Genomic DNA, 20027 nt, shown 5'->3' with positions numbered 1-20027 from the left:
CACAGAAAGTTTAGTTTCCATTTGCTACTGTAGGACCATCTCCGATGATTTCTTTAAAATGTTTTATTCTGTGACTTGCTTTTGATAAGCTGCCTAGTCATTTTGCCTTCCAGTGCCAAATTCGTCACCAAAAGCTGTGCCAATACCCTACATCCCAAAGCAAAGCAGAACTGAGTTTGAAGCCACAGTTCTCGATCTGTGGGCACCGGCTTTGTTGGGTTTTGTTTGCATTTCGGCTCACAGTCTCCCTAAATGCTTGTTTACTTGTGAAAACAAAATGAGCTTCTTGGATGTCTTTTCCTATCAACATTTTCAGTAATCTTTGAGTCACAGCTTGCAACAATGACAAATTACTAGAGGTTATAATCGGTAAAAATTGAAGTCCGAGTACAATAATGTACAACAAAGGAATAGGGGTGACAAAGTCCTGAGGTGAGATGCGCGGCTGTGAATTTCACCTGGTGTTTAATCTCGGAGGCGCGGAGCTGGCAAACATCACGGACGGAGGAACCCCACACTTCCTCCCCCACCCCCACCCCCCAAAAAGCTGCTATAATGAGTAATATTTTCATTTCCTTCCTCACATGCACTTATGACTTTAACAGCTTGGATATTTTCCTAAGGGATCCCCCTCCCTATCACTTAATATTTCCCCTATCTTGGAGCCGTTCCTGTTCCAGAATGGGAATTCCATCAACAGCTCCCCCACCACGTGTAGCGCGTGAAGATGTCTTAGAGACTCTCATCCGCCAAATTGACTTTTCCCCCCAATGTGAACGGTCTCTCCGTACCCCAAATATCTTATCCTTCCCCCTGATCATCTTTAAGGCAATCCAAAGCAGTAGACATGTGTTACGAGGAGTTAAAAATGAAATAAAAGATAAAGACTGGGTTGAAAATCAAATTTAAGCCAGGCCCACGTGAGAGAAGAGACCATGCTAGACCAGACAGGTTGTGGTTTTTTAGACCAGAAAAGGACAGGAAGTGGATTTATATCTGAATCAAAGAAGGAAACCGAGTTTAGGAATCAGGGATATAAATTTTAGGCTTATTTATTGAGCCTGGACCCTGTGCCCTTTGTTACATAGTCTGCTGAATTAGCCATGCTGGGAATCCCATGCATGTTCAGTGGGATGGACTGCATGACAGGTGCTAACTGCTCTGAATTCCATGGGGGCCCCAAAGAAGACTTTCTCAAATGCCACTGAGGATGCTTCATTGCAGGCCTACATAAATGAGACCTCTCCATTCTATTTCCTGAGCTCCCATGGTTATCTTTCTCGGAGATCACAGACATACCGCTTAGCTTCAGAGAATCACGATCTCTCAATATTCCATCCTCAATGAATAAAACTGGATTTTATCTTTTCAGTTGGTTTCATGATAATTGCTCAGATGTCCCACGGCCAGGATTCATATACCAGCGCTTCACTGTCTAGTGTGTGACTTTGAACAAGTTCAGTTTTCTGAGTCTCAATTTTACCAATTGTAAAACGGAATTGGAAGAAGAATTGAATTTTCGAAATGTAAAGCATTTAGCACAGTGTCTGGTACAGATAAATGATAATTGCTACTCCTCATTTTTCTATTACTACTACTATGCTTCTATTCTAAAGGTCTTATCTTTTAAAAAACTGAACCGTAGGTACACAGAACTGCATCCGTACTCCAAAGCTCTTTGCTAACTGTCCTCGTTAGTTATGAAGAGACTCATTTTATCTGACCTGAGTGCCCTTTAAAATCTTAAAGTATCTACTATAGTTTTTTTTCACACATTCTCCACTCCACCATCTCAGTGAATTGTATCACCTCGTGAGTGTGTTATTTTAATACCTTCCGGAAGATTCACAAATGAGTCCAGAAGGAAAAAAGTAGTAGAGCAGAAAATGCAAACAAGAGCATAGTCACACACATCTATTCGTGTACATTCACGATTTGTTGGCGTGGAAAGCTCAACTCTGAAGCTCGGGCCAAGCACTGCCGTACTTTGGGGATTATAAAACATGCTGTGTGTTTTGCTTTTGAATTAAAATCGTTTCCTCTCACTCCAGCTTGTAATAGGTTTTTAACCCACACGTTTAGTTGGTTTATTTCCTCCCTGAGTGAGATGCCACTTCGTAAAGCCAGAAAATAAGAGAGGCAGTAGAAATGTTTTCCTACTTCCTATTCTCCAACGTGATCTGAGGGAATAGATTCCAGTTTCTGGAAAGGAAAATGCAAACATTACTGAGGAAGTGATGTTCATTTTCCCCCCTCAGTCATATGCTTCGGGCTGTGAGTGCTGATGATTTCAGAGAGGCGATCACAAGTCACTCGGTCGGCCAGAGTGCCAATCAGATCAGCGGGCAGGGGGCTTCGGGCTCGGTGCTGTGTGCTGCATTCAGTTTGGACACTTGTTCTTTCATTCTAAGCAAAGCATCAGTGGTTGCTTGTCTTTATCTGGTGCAATATTTTACGGGATGGGGAACCTCGGCTTTCTTGTATCACATTTTATAAAGAGTGCAATGCAGTGGTGATTGTTTGGAACCCGCGTTAGAGGAGACACAAATCTAGGCAGGGAAAACTTCAGGCTGCCATGGTGACCAGGGTGAGAGGTGATGAGGTCCCACACCCAGAACAGGCCCCGCGGGGAGAGTGGTGGGAGGGACCCAGGAGAGACCTTGGAGAGAAAATTGACAGAACATAAAGATCCATTGGATTTGGGGGATATGGGAGAGGTCTGAGGCAAGAAATGAGGGTGAAGGAGGAATTGAGGGAGGGAAGATGACTTCAGTCTGCGACATTGACGTTCAAGGTTCATGGGGCCATCGAAGCAGTGATGTTTGGAATGCCAGCCTAGAGCCTGGAAGGCCGTCTGTGGTACAGTTGGAAATATTAGCCAACTGACAAATGTCTTGGAGATCTTAAAACAAAACCCATATCTGTTTAACTACATTCCTGTCAGGCAGCAAAAGGCCAGATTAAGTGGCATTAGTACCCATCTGGCTTAGATACTACGGTACTGTCAGAGGAATAACACATTTTCTTGTCTTTGTATGGAATCATTTACGTGTGTGACTGGCACACACTTAAATATTTTAAATATATATGGTATTTAAAAGTTATACATGCTCCTCATATTAAATTTCTGAAATACAGAAAAGAAGAAAAAAAAATTAACGCCATTCATAATATTGCAGTTTAAGGTCAAACTGTTAAACATTTTGGTTTATTTCCTACACAAACATACCTATCCAAACACACATGCACACTTACACACATGTAAACATTGATAGTTAAGGTAATGCCACACCTGATTTTATAAGCTACTTTTTTCACTTACCATTATTTAATACGTTTCTCCTTAAAAATAGTTTCTTTGGGTAGATAATCAATTATATGGATATACTTGAACTCATTTAACCACTAGCTTATTGACCATTTTGATTACTACTTTTTTATTATAATAAAGCTATGAAAAGCATATTTATATGTGAATCTTACTCTACATATCCTATTATTTCCTTGATATAAATGATCTTTTTTTAACTGAACACTCTGTTATGAAATATTTTGAGTATATAGAATAGATTGTATAATGCATGTATATAATGAACAAAATCATTTTACTGTCCAGACTTGCCAAGTTGTAATATTTTGCCATATCTGCTTCAAGTTCTTTTTTCCCCCGGAGAAATGAATTACTCAAGAGACAGTGAAGTTGCATGTGAAGCCCACCCACTGATACTATTCCCTATTCTGATCTTGGAGGAAACCACGTATGAGAATTTGGGTTTATTATTCCCATGGCTATTTTTATGCTTTTGGTTTTTTATTCTTTTTCATATACAGTATACAATATTATTATGCATGTTTTAAAGGTTTATGTAAATAATACCACACAATACAATATCCTTCCATTTGCTCTCTGCAAAAAAAGTTCCATTTTTAACATTTGTCTATGTTGTAATGCATCCAGACCTAATGCATTCTTTTGGCCACCATACGATATTACATTTCATGAGTATACCACAAATCACATACCCATTCTACCATTAATGTACGTTTACATTGCTTCCAGTATTTGGCTGTTGCAACACTTACACCAATGGATATTCTTACACAAATTTCTGAATGCAATAATGCAAGAGTTTCCCTAGGGGAGACACGTTGAAGTTAAAGTACTAACTTTTACATTTACCCTACGTTGCCAAATTCCACTCAAAATGTATGTATGAGAATTCCTGTAATGAATTGGAGAAACTCACTTTTGCGTTCCTACTGTATAATTTCCACTAAACTTTCAGCACATTGTCTTATTTGATCTTTATAATGATGAGGCAGGTAAGAATTCTCTACTTCCATTTTTAAGATGATGAAATGATAACGAGAAGCTTCTAAAGTGCCTTGGCAAGAAAACAAATACCAGAGGTCGACCCAGGTCTCATGTCTAGGTGTTCAGACTCTAAGAACAGAATGCTTCCAGGTGTTCTGACCATGAGGTTTCTGTGCTTCCCACGTGTTCTGAATCTAAGATTAGTGTGCTGCCCACTGGGCCTTACTTGTTCCAATGGAAAATGTCAGATGGGTCAGAATCTGTGCATAGCTTGTCAGCAAAGGTCATGCGATTGAAAGAATATGAACAGTGTGGTTAGAGGTAACCATGGGTATCAACACCCATTAAAAAAAATTTTTTTTAATTTATTTTTTGGGGCAGCGGGGCAGAGGGAGAAGGAGAGAGAGTCCCAAGCGGACTGTGCACTGTGCACTGAGCACAGAGCCCCATGCAGGGCTTAACCCCATGACCCCGAGGTCATGACCTGGGGAAGTTGGGGAGGAACATAGATTTAAAATCACTGCCTTTCCTAAACAAGGCTGGGTACTTTGTTATCACTGACTCAACTTGTACGTGAATGGATCCTATAAATTCTTGAACAATTTGTGATAGCCTTGCTTTCCAAAGAACTGAGGAGGAAACAAAGAAAGAAAATGGTGGGGTTCCCCCTACGGGTAACTGGATTCCCTGAGTGTTTCTCATGTGCCAGGCAGCACATATTATTTCAGTGACGTCTCCCTCCATCCCTGGGAGAACCAACTATTAAATGGGAAGTGAAGGTGTCACTCTGTCTTCATTTCTCCCCTTTGCACACACAGCTCAGCCCACTCAGTTAGTGTCTGCCCATCATCACGCCCTGACTAACCCTCCAGTGACCTCCAAGTCACTAAGTTCATGAGTAGTTTTTGCTCCTTTCGGTCGTTTTCAGTGGTTGATCACTCCAGGTGTGGAAAAGGAGACTCAGAGGTCTAGGAAGCCCATTATTCTCCATAATATTTTCTGTGTAGGGAAGGGAGGAGAGAAGGGAGGAGGTCACCGCGATGGCCATCTCTTGCCACTGTTCACATTTCAAGCCCTCTCTCTTGTTTCTTGTGGCCCTTCCTTCTATTTCTCTCTCCCTTGTTAAGAGAATGTTGGAATTTACAATTTTTTTCTTTCTTTCTCTATCCAAAATACCACAAACTTGAGGTTCTTTGGTGTGGTAAACTTTGACTAAATATTTCAAGACTGACAGGTGATTACTGCAAAGGGCAGCATAGCAACGAAGTTCTAATGTGATATTAGACATCCTTATCCTGAAGACTCCATTGTTCATTCCTTCCTCACTCCTTCATTTTACACCTCCTGCATTAGTTATCTATTGCTGCATAACAAATTTCCCCAAAACCTAAGCCTTCAAACAGCAGCGTTGCTACTTTCTGTGAGTTAGGAATGCAGGTGCTGCTTACCTGGCTCTTTCCGAGCTCATGCACGTGGTTGTCGGCAGGATTCAGTGGATTTGGTGGATGGCAGACAATGGGCTGGAGGCCTCGCTCAGCTCCTCGCCAGGTGGGCCTCTCTGCTGGGTGTCTCACAGCACAGCAGCTTGCTTCAGAGAGGGCCAGCAAGAGAGAGAGCTGACTAGATGGAAGAGTCGATCTTTCGTAACCTAATCATGGAAGTGACATCCCATCTCTTTGGCCCTTATGTGTTTATTAGAAGCAAGTCATTAGGTCCAGCCCACATTCGGGGAAAGGGAGGTGATTGATTACACAAGGGCATGAATCACTGGAAGCCAGATCAGAAGTTGCCCCCACCTCCCACCCCCGCAGTCCCCATTGGGTAATATCCAGGGGTTCTGTGCCCCTCCCAGGCTCCAACCTCATCCATATTGCTCGACAAACTCCCACCCTCGGACCTCTCTTTGTTTTTGCTTCCATAGCTTCCTACTTTTATTCATTTCTTAAGCAGCAGTTTAGCTTCCTCTTTGTCTCACTTTCATAATAGAGACTAATCTCTCTCAAGTACTTACTCTGTGCCAGGAAGCAGTGTAAGTACTTTGTATCTTTGCACTCATTTAATTCTGATGAACAGTATGAGTTATCTACTCCTGTCAGCCACACATATTTCCACCATCAGTAAGTATCTGGGAAGGCAAAAGTTCCCTTCATTTTCTCAAATTACCAGTGCTTAGGACTCTGACCCCAGGCCTCTATACATGGCATCATAAAGGGATGCTAGTCTCGTACCTGAACGGCTCCCCAGCCCAATGTCGCTTTATGCTGGAGTTGGCACATGTTACCTTTGAAAAAGGGTTGATATTCCCCAAATATCCTTAAGATATTAAAGCATCAACAATTAAAATTCATAAATGTTTGGCTCAGTTCTAAATTCTGGGTAGAGCATAGAGTATGGAGGGTTCCCAATAGCACCATAATGTCATGTGTCCTGAATACTGTGGGCTTGGGGGACAGGTCTGATGTCCTCTGCCCACGTCGCTGTCCTGGCAAAAGGCTGGCAGTGAGAAGGGCACTGGGGAGCTGTGCATGTGGTGTGGCCCATGCCCTGTGATCAGATACTCCTCCCCTGCCATTTGGGCCCAGAATGTAAAAAGCCTGCCCAGAAAGCAGCCCCAATTGACCTCTTTCCCACTGTGAATAGCCTCTTTTACCCACGGTCATGCCTGCTATGCGTTTATACATTCCAACCCATGAGAGAGATGAGAGTTATTTCTTAACTCTGGGCTTTCCCTCATTCCTAGTCCTCTGTTCTTAGAGGCCATATACTCTTATATATGAAATTCATTTACTCATCCATACATCAAACATTTACTGTCTGTTATGTGTCCGGTTCTACGCTTTTAACAAGTCTCCTATTTTCATGTGATAAATATGTTTAAGGTATTTTTTTAAAAAAGATTTATTTATTTTAGAGAGAGGGAGTGGGGAGGGGGCAGCAGGAGAGAATATTCAGGCAGACTTCCCGCTGAGCACAGAGCCCAACACATTTCTTATAATGACCCTGAGATCAAGACCTGAGCCAAAACCAAGGGTTGGCCACTTAACTGACTGTGCCAGGTGCCCCAAGTTTAGGTATTTTGAATGTGTGTGTTGGTGTCTAGAAATTTGACAAAATTCTGGATACTTTATAAAGACACTGATTAACTTCTTGTAGGAATTACCACTTAACCAGATATGCCTTTGTTTTTAGAGCCCCTGTAGTTGGAACTTTCAGGGATGGTGGCCACTTTCTCTTTTGTGGATTCAACTTCAAAATTTTGCTAATGTCATCTACGAAACAGTTAATAGAATGTACAGTTTTGGGGGGGGTTTGTTTTTGTATATTTCTCTGACTTTCACCACTGGAGCAACAGATCAGAAAACCAGTTCTTAGGCCTAGAAACCTTTTGGCGGTAGTCTTAAATAAGAATTATATAAATCTATAAATTATGCAAGTATGTTATATGTGTAGCCAATAGTAATATAATTTATTAGTTCTGCCTTGGGAGCTAAATGGAAGTAAGGAAAATGCATACTGATAATTTTTATGACTTTAGAATTTTAAATAAATGGGAGCAAGGTTTCTCATATTTTCTCCCTTGCAGTTTTTTTCTTATAATTTTATTAATTAAAATTTAAATGTATTTGGTATTACAAGTGTTAGGAACAGCCTCAAAAGAATTGCTATTCCAAATTGTTCAAAAAAATCAAATGTTTCTTCGAAAATCCGAGGTCTTGTACTTTCGTAAAGTGACAAGTATATATAACTTAATAACTATCACGAGCATTTTAAAGAGAAGTGACGCAATATAACATAGAATTTGGGGAGAGAAGAAATAAGTTCCTGACTCTACTCCTCACTATCTGTATGATCTTGGATGAGTTACTAGCTTATATTGGATGAGGCAACACATTTAATAGCTAGCACACTCGTTAAGTCTCGCTTTCTTCATTAAAAAAAAATCACGTGGTGTTGAGGACTAGGTTAGGATGTTTGTAATGGTGCTTATAAAATTACGACATGCTGATCAAAGGTGGGGTGTCACTGGTATATAATTTTGATTCAGGGACATTTGGAAACCTTCTGCCTCAGATCTGTTTCCTGCAAAACAATGCCCCAGGCATATGAAGGGCAACCAAAGCCCTTTGATTCCAGAACGGGGAGACCCCCTGAAAGATGTACCCATTGGAAGAATCCCCAGGGCAATGTCTCATTCATATGACTCTGAACCTTCTAGCCTTACATTTCTACCTGACTGTTTTGCCTTAAGAGGATTGCAGCCATTTATAAAAGGAAGGAACAATACCTACTTACTCACTAGGTCTCTGAATTTGGGGAGAAATAAAGGGGACTAGAAGAGTCTTGCTTTTTGTAAGTGGACTTGTAAAAATCCTCAGAGTGTGTGTTTCTGTTGGTGTTTTTTTGGTGGGCGAGTCTACAAACCTCACAGAACCCCAGTGTTCCACTAAAGTATAAGACATGCTGTGGTAAACAGCAAATCACCATGAGAGAAGCAAACAGATTTGTGCAGGTAGTCCTGACCAAGAGTGAATTGGTATATTCTTCAGACTCCTAAGGCATTCTAGAAGGTATTCTTTAAAGCAAGACAGTATTACTATAACATTACTGCAATCTTAGGATGTTATATCTATATAACCTTAGGAAAGTATAAAGCCAAGCATAGAAATAATGAAGTCTTGGATTAAACCAAGTGGTAGCATTCGAGAGTAGGTTGAAGTATAAATGTAGTCAGAGGTTTTTCATGATGACTTATATGTTGTTTTGAGTACTATTGATGGTGTTCAACGTGTTCAAAAGAAGCAGTCATACCAGATTAGAAACTATAATTTGACTTGGTTATGAAAATGTAATTGAGTTTTAAATAAAATTTTTTTAAGTAGGCTCAATGCCCAGCTACCAGTGTGGGGCTTGAACTCACAACACTGAAGTCAAGACCTGAGCTGAGATCAAGAGTCAGACACTTAACCGACTGAGCCACCAGGTGCCCCAGAGTTTTGAATCAATTTTTTAATTAGAATAAAAATCAGTTTTAAAGTTTTATTTATTGGTTATATAGATTTAAAGTTTGAACATTAAATAAAACAAAACAAGAGAGAAGTGATATTTCAGAACCACATTTATTTAGAATTCATTGTTGTAAAAGCTTTGGCCCCTTGGTAGATAGTTAAACATCTTATTGATGTTTGATTCATGTGCTTATATGAACTATACTGAGCATTGCCTCCCAATCATACTTATATGCTAAAGAGAACACTGATTATAATCATCTCTAGATATTTGAAAGTAATTTGTGTGAAACGTCCTTGTATCAAATCCCTGAACTTTCTATTTTTTCCCACGACTTTCTTATGAAATATAAACGACAGTTTATCTTGAATGAAACAGCCATATTCTAACCTCGTAATTTAATCCCACTCTGGTGGTTAGCAGTTGATGCATCTATCTTGCTTAATTGATACCTTGTGTTAGACAATATGAGAGTTTCAGTTCTGGACTTTAGGATCTAGCTGCCTGGTTCAACAAGACCTGCTCCCTCTTAAGAATTGTGTTAAGTTGGCCACACAGTTTGCTCTTTATGTGGCAGTTGTCTTCTTCTTAAAAATGGAAGGCATTTGGGGAGGAGAAAATGGGATAGTGTATATGAAGGGCTAAACCGGTTTCTGGCAGATGTAAGCTCTTAATGAATGGGTGACATTATTATTATCATCCAAAGAAAAGGAACTCACTCCCCGCGTTTACACGTAAGAGTGTCCAAAACTTCACAGCAGACACACTGAGTTCTGAGGAAATCAGCAAGCTTCAATTTCACAAACGAGTACAGTGATTTGGGTACATGCAATGTCAACTGTATTCCATTAGTACCTATGGAGGGTCAGCTAAGTCCCAACATAGCACTGGGCAGACATAGAGCCTAATACTTTTTTTTATTAGATAATTTTCTAAGTTAGGCTCACATCACTGTACCATTTGTAAGAATTCTGCCATTCCTCTTCCTTCTTGACCACTACCCTATGAAAAGCAAAAAGTTCCAGCAGGTGTTGGGTTTCTGAAAACAAATGGTTACTCCTCCTTATTTCTCAACTATTTGTTCCTCTATTCATTCTTGCATCAAGCATTTCATGTTGTGGGGATGGCCCTTGTTGTGAGGCATTGGGGTCAGGGGAGGAAGGAGGGCTGTGAAAGTGACAGCATTTATAAAAATATCCGGGGATGGGGTGCCTGGGTGGCTTGGTCAGTGGGGAGTCTGCTTGAAGATTCTCTCCCTCTGCCCCCCACCCCCCACTCATGTGTGTGTGTGTATGTGTGTGTGTGTATACACTCACTCTGTCTCTCTCAAAAAATAAATAAAGTCATAAATGAATGAATGAATGAGTCAATCAATCAATTCAGGGAAGTAATGGTGACATAAAGATCCAGTGAATGTGTTGTTTTCCACTAGCTCACCAATGTGTAGATAGCCCATGGACTATGGGCCTCATAGATGTAAATCTGAAGTTCTGAATTACTGTTTTCCCTGTTGTCTTTCTTTGTAGGCATATGATGGTTTAAGCGCCACAACTACCCGCCTTTCCCGTGTGTGTGGAAGACAGCCGCTGGCTAACCCCATCACCTCTTCAGGAAACAGCCTCTTTTTGCGATTTCAGTCTGGCCCTTCCAGACAGAGCAGGGGCTTCCGAGCTCACTTCAGGCAAGGCAAGTGCCTCGTGTATCTGTGTGTCTCCTTGAGGCACCGGCCATCTGTTCTGGAGGTCCTTCTTGGTACTACAGAGAAATGAGGCCAGGCCTCAGAAATTGGTCTCAGCTTTCTACTTGACAGGCGACAATTTAAATAGAACAAAGGAACTATCATTTGCAATTATTCCAGCTGTTCATCCTTTAAATTTTCTCTTGTCTAACAGATGATGCTAACTTCCTTTGGATCTGTGTATCTCTCAAGCAAGCTTTTAGAAGAATACTTCAAAGTATTTTTAATACTAGAGTCACTGTAAAAAAGTGTCCAAATTCATTCATTCATAGATAAACTATCTAGCATTTATCCAAGATGTTATGCTGGGAGGAGATACTCCATCATCAATGACAAGACTTGCTTGTAATATAGAGTCAGATTCTATCCCTCAGGAAGCCTTCATTTCTGAATCCTGCCATTGTCTGCCTGAGGAATCAGTGTTGTTTTCCATTGTTTTCATTCTTAAATCACTACTTTCTCAGTTCATCCTACTCTACCTTTTCACCCATCGCCTTTCATCTGGCTATTCTTAGAGACTGACCCTTTATCCCGCTGTCAGAGATGGAACCCAGAGCGGGAGGAGTTGTTGATCGGCTTCAGAGTGCCTCTGAGTTTTACTCAGCTGGTCCTTGTTATTTCAAAGAAGTGTGGGCCATTTAGTCACTTAGTCTGTTTGGGGTTTGCTTGTATCCTGTAGTAAAGACCCCTGTCTAGGGATGGTTTCTGGATCGAGGTGTCCCAAAGATGCATTGTAGACTTTGGAACAAGACAGAATGCATAAATTAATCACTCTCCAAAGAAAAGAATAGTTTCTGAACACATTTCATTTTTCATTTAACTAGTTACTTATGGGTTGCTTCATAGTAAACAATGTCCCCAGTGGGTCTCCACTGGATTATTATAAAGCCTTCTCCGACTCATCCACCCTTTCCCCATCTGCCTCCAAAGTCAGCTCACAAAAACCCCACTGTGGTCATGCCCTTGAGCCCTCCATTGATCTGTCCTGGCTCCGCACTGCCTAGGGAATGGAGCCCCAGTTCCTTCAGATGTTACCTAAGGGCCTGGAACCTGCCCCAGTCTTTTTTCCAGCATCACTTCCAACAGCCTCAAAGAGTGCCACACTTCAGCCAAGTCTGTGTAGTTGCAGGCCTGACCCTCCTCTGTGTCTTAGCTCAGGCTGCTCGCTCTCTGGACTACTCTGCCCCAGTTTGTCCTTCAGCTACTATCCCATCCATGAGACACCCCTTATTCTCTCTAGCCGGCCACAGACTCTCCTTTCTGCGCTGCCACAAAGCTTTGTGTTTCTCTGATAATACATAGCCATCCTTATACAGTCTCGTTCAATTGACTATTTTCCTAAAAAAAAAAAGAAAAAAAAAAGTTGCTCATAAGGAGGTTATCCCTATACCTAAAATTTAGGAGTGGGCAGAGTAAGTGAATCAATAATACAGTTTTGTGTGAATGATTCAGGCAATTCATAGCCATTTAATCTGTTGTTCTCTGCTACTCCCCACTTCCTGCAATTGAAGAATATTGTTATAAACGTACAGTGCATTTCTACTTTCTCATGGTTTATGGGCAGCTTCCTTGGCATGCATTTCAAAAATAGGAGAAAATCATTTACGTTTTTACTCATCAATCATTGTTTTGTACAGTCTGTAGAAATCAAAAGTACATGATGTGTGTGTGTTTGTGCATTTCTCAGCCTGTGGAAGCTACATCCTCACCAACTCATTTGATACTATATCCTCCCCATTGTTCCCCGCCATGTATCCAAACAATCAGAACTGCAGCTGGATAATTCAAGCTCAACCTCCCTGTAAGTAACAAATAAAAAAGAAAAGGAATCCGGGATGGATGGTGTCTGTGGGAAAGTCCGTCTATGAGTAATGTTCTTATCTCCTTGGTGGTAACAATTGATGGCCTTCCTCTTCTTTTTATGGAAGTCCCCATTCCCGATGTGCACGAGAACAAGCATTTCCTAATCTGATAGAAAAGTAATTTTTACTGTTTATTCTTAATTTAAAAAAACCTGATGGTTCAAGGCCTAACAAAGGGAGAAAAAGACCCCTGTAACCTTGCTGTATTGACAGGCATGCGAAATTGGGGGTAAACAAAAATAATTGATAAATAGTTTTTGACACTTGTGACTTGAGTGTACTAGACACTCAGGACAGTTGCTAAATGACCAAATGAATAATAAGAACCACAGACTGAAAAAACTAATAACTCATAGTTTGGGAATGCAATGCCATGAGTGTATTGATCTTTGGTCAGAGCGGAAGTTAATTGTAAAACCTGGTCTCTGGTGCAATGCACGTATTACAAAAAATTCTAGCACAGGCCTGGAAGAAACATTTCATAAGTGCTTACATTATTTTCTTTTAAAAATTATAGAATCTTATTTTTTGACCTGGTAACAACGTGGTTGTAAGTGTTACTGTCCACACTTTAGAGAAAATGAGGCCTCGCAAAGAGGGTGACCCTGGGGCCATATGAATCCTGTTTCATAGGAGTCCTGCATTTCCTTGAGTTTTTCAGGAAAAAAGTTATGATTTCAGACATCATGTAGGAAAGGCGTTAAGTTCTTTGCTCTATAATTATAACGACCTTTGTGACAATAAGCAAATCACTTAAGCTAATGAGGCCCCATTAGCTAATCTAAAAAATGAAGAATTTGACTGAAATATTCCTTACCACTTCTCCTAGGGATGTTAAGAGTTAACAAAAGAATGTCTTTATTGACATGCGTATGATCTGGGGGTTGGTGAAGTAATCCTCAGCCAAAGAAAGTTGCCAGCCAGCCAGAAACTAAGCCTTCCATAAAGAAGCCCCCTGCCTTGAGCTGAGCAGTTTTGCATGTAAGGATAATTTCTAATGAGTTGTAAAGCATTTGGATGAAAGATCTCACTGGTTCAAAGACATTAATAGGAAAAGATCCTATCCTGAAGATTAGGGACCCTGGAAGAACAGCAAAAGAAAAATGCTCCCAGGCACTTGCAAGGAATTCAAACCTTTCTTTATAAATGACTCCAAACCTCTAGGCCCTGGCTCTGGCCCTCAAATGAAACGAAGAGAGCCAGGCTCTGCATGCCTGGGAGCTAAGAGTGTCTCATTTACAAGTCAGCAAACTAATCTATGGAGAAAAATGCTTCCGAGAAGAACCCAGCAATGGCTGGTATAAAAGGTGTAAAGACCATATATTCCAACAAGACCCTCCTCATGGTCTCCATGGAAGGAACATACCCAAGGGCCCTCTTATTTACCACTATCAGCATTTCAAACCATACAGGCATTTTCAAAAAACATTGATTCTGTCACTCTCCAGAGGAACCAAAGGCGATGCCTCCCTGCTGGAGAACCCGCACAGTAAATGATCAGAGATAGAATCTCTCTCCCTGGATGTTTTGTTTGCCAGTACTTTACTAGTCTCCTCTCCTCTTCCTACAGTCAACCACATTACCCTCTCCTTTGACCACTTTGGACTCGAAAGCAGCACCACGTGCACACGAGACTTTATAGAAGTCTTGGACGGCGATCATGATGATGCGCCCCTCCGAGGTACATGGCGCTCGCCCCTTTGCTTCTGCGGCCCTGACTGGGTGTATTTATTGATTGACATGTGCATATGGTGTCATTCAAGGTTAGAACGTTTCCAGTAGAGACCAAGGGCAGCATAAGACAAGTACAAATAATTAGAGGGTAGGAAAGCAGGATGTAACGTGGGGCTCAAGAAACACAGCTTGTTCATCTTCAAGGACATGGACGGTTTATGTATTTGTCTTTTAATTTAAAAGTTGCAATTGCTTCAGAAAGCAGTGAAACGCTGTCCGTTCTAGCATTCAATAGCATTCTGTGAGAAATTTCTCGTTACTATATGACCAGTTGTTATTTTCAGACCGAGGGTTTCTTCTGGTTTTGTCTTCAGTGGAAGCAATAGAGGAATGAATGAATACATGAATGAATGAATGGATGGATGAAATAATAAATAAATTAACAAAACAAAAAATAAAGCTACACACACACACACACACACACACACACACACACACACACACTGGAATTCTGATTGTAAAGCATCCCAGTAAAATGAAAGATTGCTGCTATCTACTTTCTGAAATATCTTCAAGTAAAATGATCTCGGCTTTTTAAAACTTTATCGTGAGTGACTTATATTTGAATTTTGTCATACAAGTTTCTTATCCTGCACAAGCTCCATCCAAGGAGGGACTTTGTTTTGCTCGTTGCTTTATTCCTAGTGCCCAACACAGTGCCTGAGACAGTAGTGGGCACTTGAGTACTTTCTGCTCTATGCACTCCTGGTTGTATGGCTTGGCGTATTTATCTGTGAGCTCTTGACCAACAATGAGGGTGTATTATTTAACAAACACTTACTTAGCACTTAACTTGTGCTGGGTACTCTTATAAGAACTTTATAAGTAGTAACCCCCTTCCCCCCCGTGAATCCTCATACGCTTGTGATAGAGGTTTCATTATTATTGATAGTCTCTTTTCTCAAGTGGGGAAACTGAGGCACAGAGCACTTTAGCGACTTGCCTCAGGTCATGCAGCTAGCAAGTGGCTGAGCTAGGAGTTGAACCCATGTATTCTGGCTCCAACGTCCACATTTTTTTTTTTTTTTTTGGCTGTAATACATTGCTTTTAAGTGTTAGTGCATTTCTTTGTGCAGGACCCTGCTGCGCTGCAGATTTTAACGTTAATTACATTAGGAGCCACGAAGCTACATTTTTCTCCTCTCCCTCTAATGCTCTTCAACATGTTTATAAATCATCTCTCCTATGCATGTATTTATTGTTTATATTAAATTCTCAGGCATTGTCTCAAACACCAACCCTGATTTAAAGTCGCCGAATAGCGATCTCTTCTTTTGGCTTTGTTCTCTTGTGGTTACTGGAAGTAACGGCCTGTGCCATGTCACGCTCCTTCTGCTTGTCCTGATCTCTTTCAGGCCGCTCCTGTGGCACCTCCATGCCCCATCCCATCACTTCCTTCAGCAGTGCTCTGACGCTGAGGTTCGTCTCTGACTCCACATTGAATTCCGAAGGTTTCCATGCTACGTATGCTGCTTCATCGTCAGGTAAGATAAGGTAGCAAATGGCGCTACTAGGTTAAGGGAAACGTGGCAGACATCCTTGGTTAGGTTATTTGGGACTGTTCTACCTTCAGAATCGGGAGCTAGTTTCCTGAGATCACCTCCGTGACGAACCTTACTGTGTTCCAATTTAGATTCACCTACTTGTTATAAATTCTCTTTTTTTTTTTTAAAGATTTTATTTATTTATTCATTCGACAGAGATAGAGACAGCCAGCGAGAGAGGGAACACAAGCAGGGGGAGTGGGAGAGGAAGAAGCAGGCTCATAGCGTAAGAGCCTGATGTGGGGCTCGATCCCACAATGCTGGGATCACGCCCTGAGCCAAAGGCAGACGCTTAACCGCTGTGCCACCCAGTCGCCCCTACTTGTTATAAATTCTAATAGTAGTCAACGGTGTACCACATCTTCCTTGTCCCTTCATCTACTGACAGACGCTTGGGGTATTTCCATACCTTGGCTACTGTGACTCATGCTGCTAACAGTGAGCTCTGGGAAGAGGGAGAATTGGTTGGGATGACCTGGAACAATCAGTGGTCTTCTTCATGGCGCGTCTGTTAAGGCAGCCCCTGACTGACAGTGTCCATTGGCATCTCTTATGAACGGACAGCTGCTATTCTCCCATCTCCCCGGGCTCCCCACTGGGCTCAGGCGGGTCCGGGTGCTGTCACTGATGGCAGGATGGATGGTGGCATGTAGGCAGGAGGGGAAAGAGGAGCCATCCAGTGCTGGCTTGGCCAGCCAGGGGTGTGCTCTTGGTCAGCTGCCAGCTTTGTTGTCATTAGCAGTTAAAAGCACGAGACACCTAAAAGATTTGTGTGTGCATTTCAGTGTTCTCTTGAGAGGGAAAAGCTGGAATACTGCCTTCTGTTCAAGGCCAGTGTTGAAAGTCATCCTGGGCAGAAATACTGAGCGGTTTTGGGATTAAAATATGTCTTTTATTACATAAAGTTATAGTTCACAGTGAGAAAAGGCGTTGGAAGAGAAACTGCCGAGGTTCCTTCTGATCTACCATGTCCTGTGGCTTACAGTTTTCAGTCTTCAGAATCTTTTCCTTATGATATATGACATGGATTTTTTTTTTTTTATTGGAAAAGGAAATAGGATATCCTTTGATGCTGCTAACAGCTCCTCTTGTGTTCTTTCTCCTTCATCTTACAGTTACGGTATCTTGCATTCGATCTCTGCTCTGACACTCACTTTGTTTCTCTTTTCTTCCAGCTTGTGGTGGAACCTTCCACATGGCTGAAGGCATCTTCAACAGCCCTGGCTACCCGGAAGTTTATCCCTCTAATGTGGAATGTGTCTGGAACATTGTCAGTTCCCCTGGCAACCGGCTCCAGCTGTCTTTTATGTAAATCCTTTTTTTTTTTTTATAGTGTATTGTTTCAGTGTGAATGAGTCTGCAGGAAGGAAGCACAGTTACTAATAGAATGGACAACTAACAGCATGTGTGTCCAAGCAACTGTTAGAGAACATGGTGGGAACTTTAGGAAGTCTGTTTCCAAATTTCCTCTGTTTAGTCATAGTTTGGGTTATAAATGGCATTAAAATTCTCTTGAGAATGATTCTAGAGCCCTGCTTAACATTATGAGAAAGATATGCCTATGCTACTGGTGCATTAATTTGTGGAATGTTTATTTTCAGAGAACAGTAAATGTATCTTCTTTTGAATTAGACACATTTAGAGTCTTCCAGAGAAATATTAACATTCTTTCTTCCAGCAGAAATCCCCATCACCATGAAGCCTTCCTTTCCCTGTACCATAGCCATACCCCAGTCCACCTTACCATCTACTTCCAGAAAAATGCTTTTGGAAGTTTTTAGGAACTTAGTGGTTGGTGTGTAAAATCACTCGTATGTTCCTAACTGAACTGTAAGACTTTGAATATGGACTGTGGGTATGGACTCAATAGTAGAATCCTGCCACATTCAGCGTGGTCTTAGATTAAATTAAACAACAATAATGTGTTTTTTGAGAAGTAGTTAGTGAAAAGCACAGGATAAGTGACATGAGAATTTTTCATCAGTAGAGAGGTTACCTGTGACATACTGTACTGGTAGGAGACACTTAACAAATATGGAGCGAAATAATTTGGCATTTAAATTGCCATTCTAAATTAAAGGTTACTTATTATATCATATCACATATCATTGAGCATCATTTTGGATTCTAATTCTATTTTTGAAAAAATAGAATAAATAACTTGTAACCATTGAGAGGATTATTTTGAGGACACTGGCCTGTTTAGTAAAAAAAAAAAAATCTTGCTCCTTCTCTGAGACATGCCATTCTATGCATCAAGAAAGGATTTTATTTTTATTTATTTATTTATTTAAGAAAGGATTTTAAAAATAAAAGAACAGTCCTATTCGTGAACCACGTTCAAACATCTGCAGTTGCTTTCTTTCAGCCCATCAATCAGACAGTGCCTCTTCAGGGTACAAGTGGCATTATGTTAACACAAAGACACCCTCTGAGTGCCTGAGAGGCAAAGCGAGGTTAAGCTGCCACATGGAAAAGAAGTTTCTGTTTGCCTTTGTCTTTACTAAAAGCTCAAAGTTCTATAGGGGAAGAAATCTATGTATATAAGTTTTACCTGATATATGTCTTCCTTTATCCAGCAAGTATTTTTAAGCCCCTACTGTGTGCTCACATAGTCAGCACATGTGACTCCCAGGCCAGAGGCTTTATATATATAATGATGAATAAAACAGGATTATTGTTCTTATGATAGAGTCCAAAGTCCTTCACGTGGCTTACTAGGCCTCATAATTGCCAAATAACAAGGCTTCTTTCTTGGTCTTTTTCCTTTTAGTCTCTACCACATTCACACTGTTGACTAATCTGACATTCAGTGGGGACAGGAACTGGGACAGGTACAGGGAATGTTTAAGACAGACATCCCATTTCTTGACGAGTTACTCATAAATTAATGCCAAGAAGCTATTTATTTAAAACCTAAGGAGATTCATTCCATCTATACGGGATAATCATATACATATAAGGCCACCATTAGAGTTTAGGATATCAAATGTAAAATGTACAGCACAAGGTTGATACATACCAGATGGTCAGTGAATGTTAAATTATGTCACTCTGCCATTTCTAAAATACCTTGTGTGGCAGTTCACAGTTAAATCCAAATGGATGATGCTGAGCTCTGTCTAGAAGATAGGAAATAAGCACGAAAAGCTAGTTTCATTCATTTTACTGTTTAATGGAGACTAAATCCTAATTATCATATAGACAAATCTTAATGACTCAGCTTTTTCCTTGCTTGTTCATAAGAAGTTAATAATTATTTTCTGTTACTTGCTTGAGTTTTATTTTTAAAACAAATTTTGTAGAATGCAAGATGTTCCTCTTTATGTAGAGGATAATGAGAAGGGCTTTATGGCAAGGCCTGTGAGTTATTTCTGCCCTGGTCTAAACTGTATCCAGATGGGTGCTTGGAAACATTCCCCTGGGTTGTATGAGAAGCATATGGAATATGTCAAGTTCAAAACCACAGGGTTTGGATTGTGGACACTGTGGTGAAATTGAATAAGGAGAAAAACTGGAGAAATTATGGTTGAATCTGTAACAAAAAGGAGGGGGGAGAAATAGAATCTAAAAAGGAGGTTTTTTTCGTAAAATAGATATTTAAAGGGATTAACAGAAAATATATTTTATGCTTGCAGAGTGCTTTTCGAAAAGTGATTGATCTTGGTTCAACAATCAAAATGAGATAATGAGAAACAGTGATTGTACTATTTTTGTTCCACATCATATTTTTACTAACAGATCTCAGCCAAAGTATTTGGAAAGAGGGTAGATTTGCTTATAAAATGTACTGGCCTAAAACAAAGACTTCCAAGAAAACAATAAAC

The 20027-nt window shown here is 40.7% G+C and overlaps 1 protein-coding gene across 1 annotated transcript in view; it reads left to right on the top strand.

The window, feature by feature from the left end:
- Positions 1-20027, top strand: part of CUBN (cubilin) — a 259861-nt gene that overhangs the window by 125485 nt on the left and 114349 nt on the right. The window contains exons 32-36 of the mRNA XM_034644347.1: positions 10849-11008; positions 12748-12861; positions 14493-14603; positions 16012-16140; positions 17376-17508. Of these exons, the coding sequence (XP_034500238.1) occupies positions 10849-11008; positions 12748-12861; positions 14493-14603; positions 16012-16140; positions 17376-17508 (647 nt within the window). The remainder of the gene's footprint in view (positions 1-10848; positions 11009-12747; positions 12862-14492; positions 14604-16011; positions 16141-17375; positions 17509-20027) is intronic.

The sequence above is a fragment of the Ailuropoda melanoleuca genome, chromosome 15 (assembly GCF_002007445.2).
Source record: "Ailuropoda melanoleuca isolate Jingjing chromosome 15, ASM200744v2, whole genome shotgun sequence".
Lineage (NCBI taxonomy): Eukaryota > Metazoa > Chordata > Mammalia > Carnivora > Ursidae > Ailuropoda > Ailuropoda melanoleuca.
This window is presented reverse-complemented; position numbering and strand designations above follow the sequence as displayed.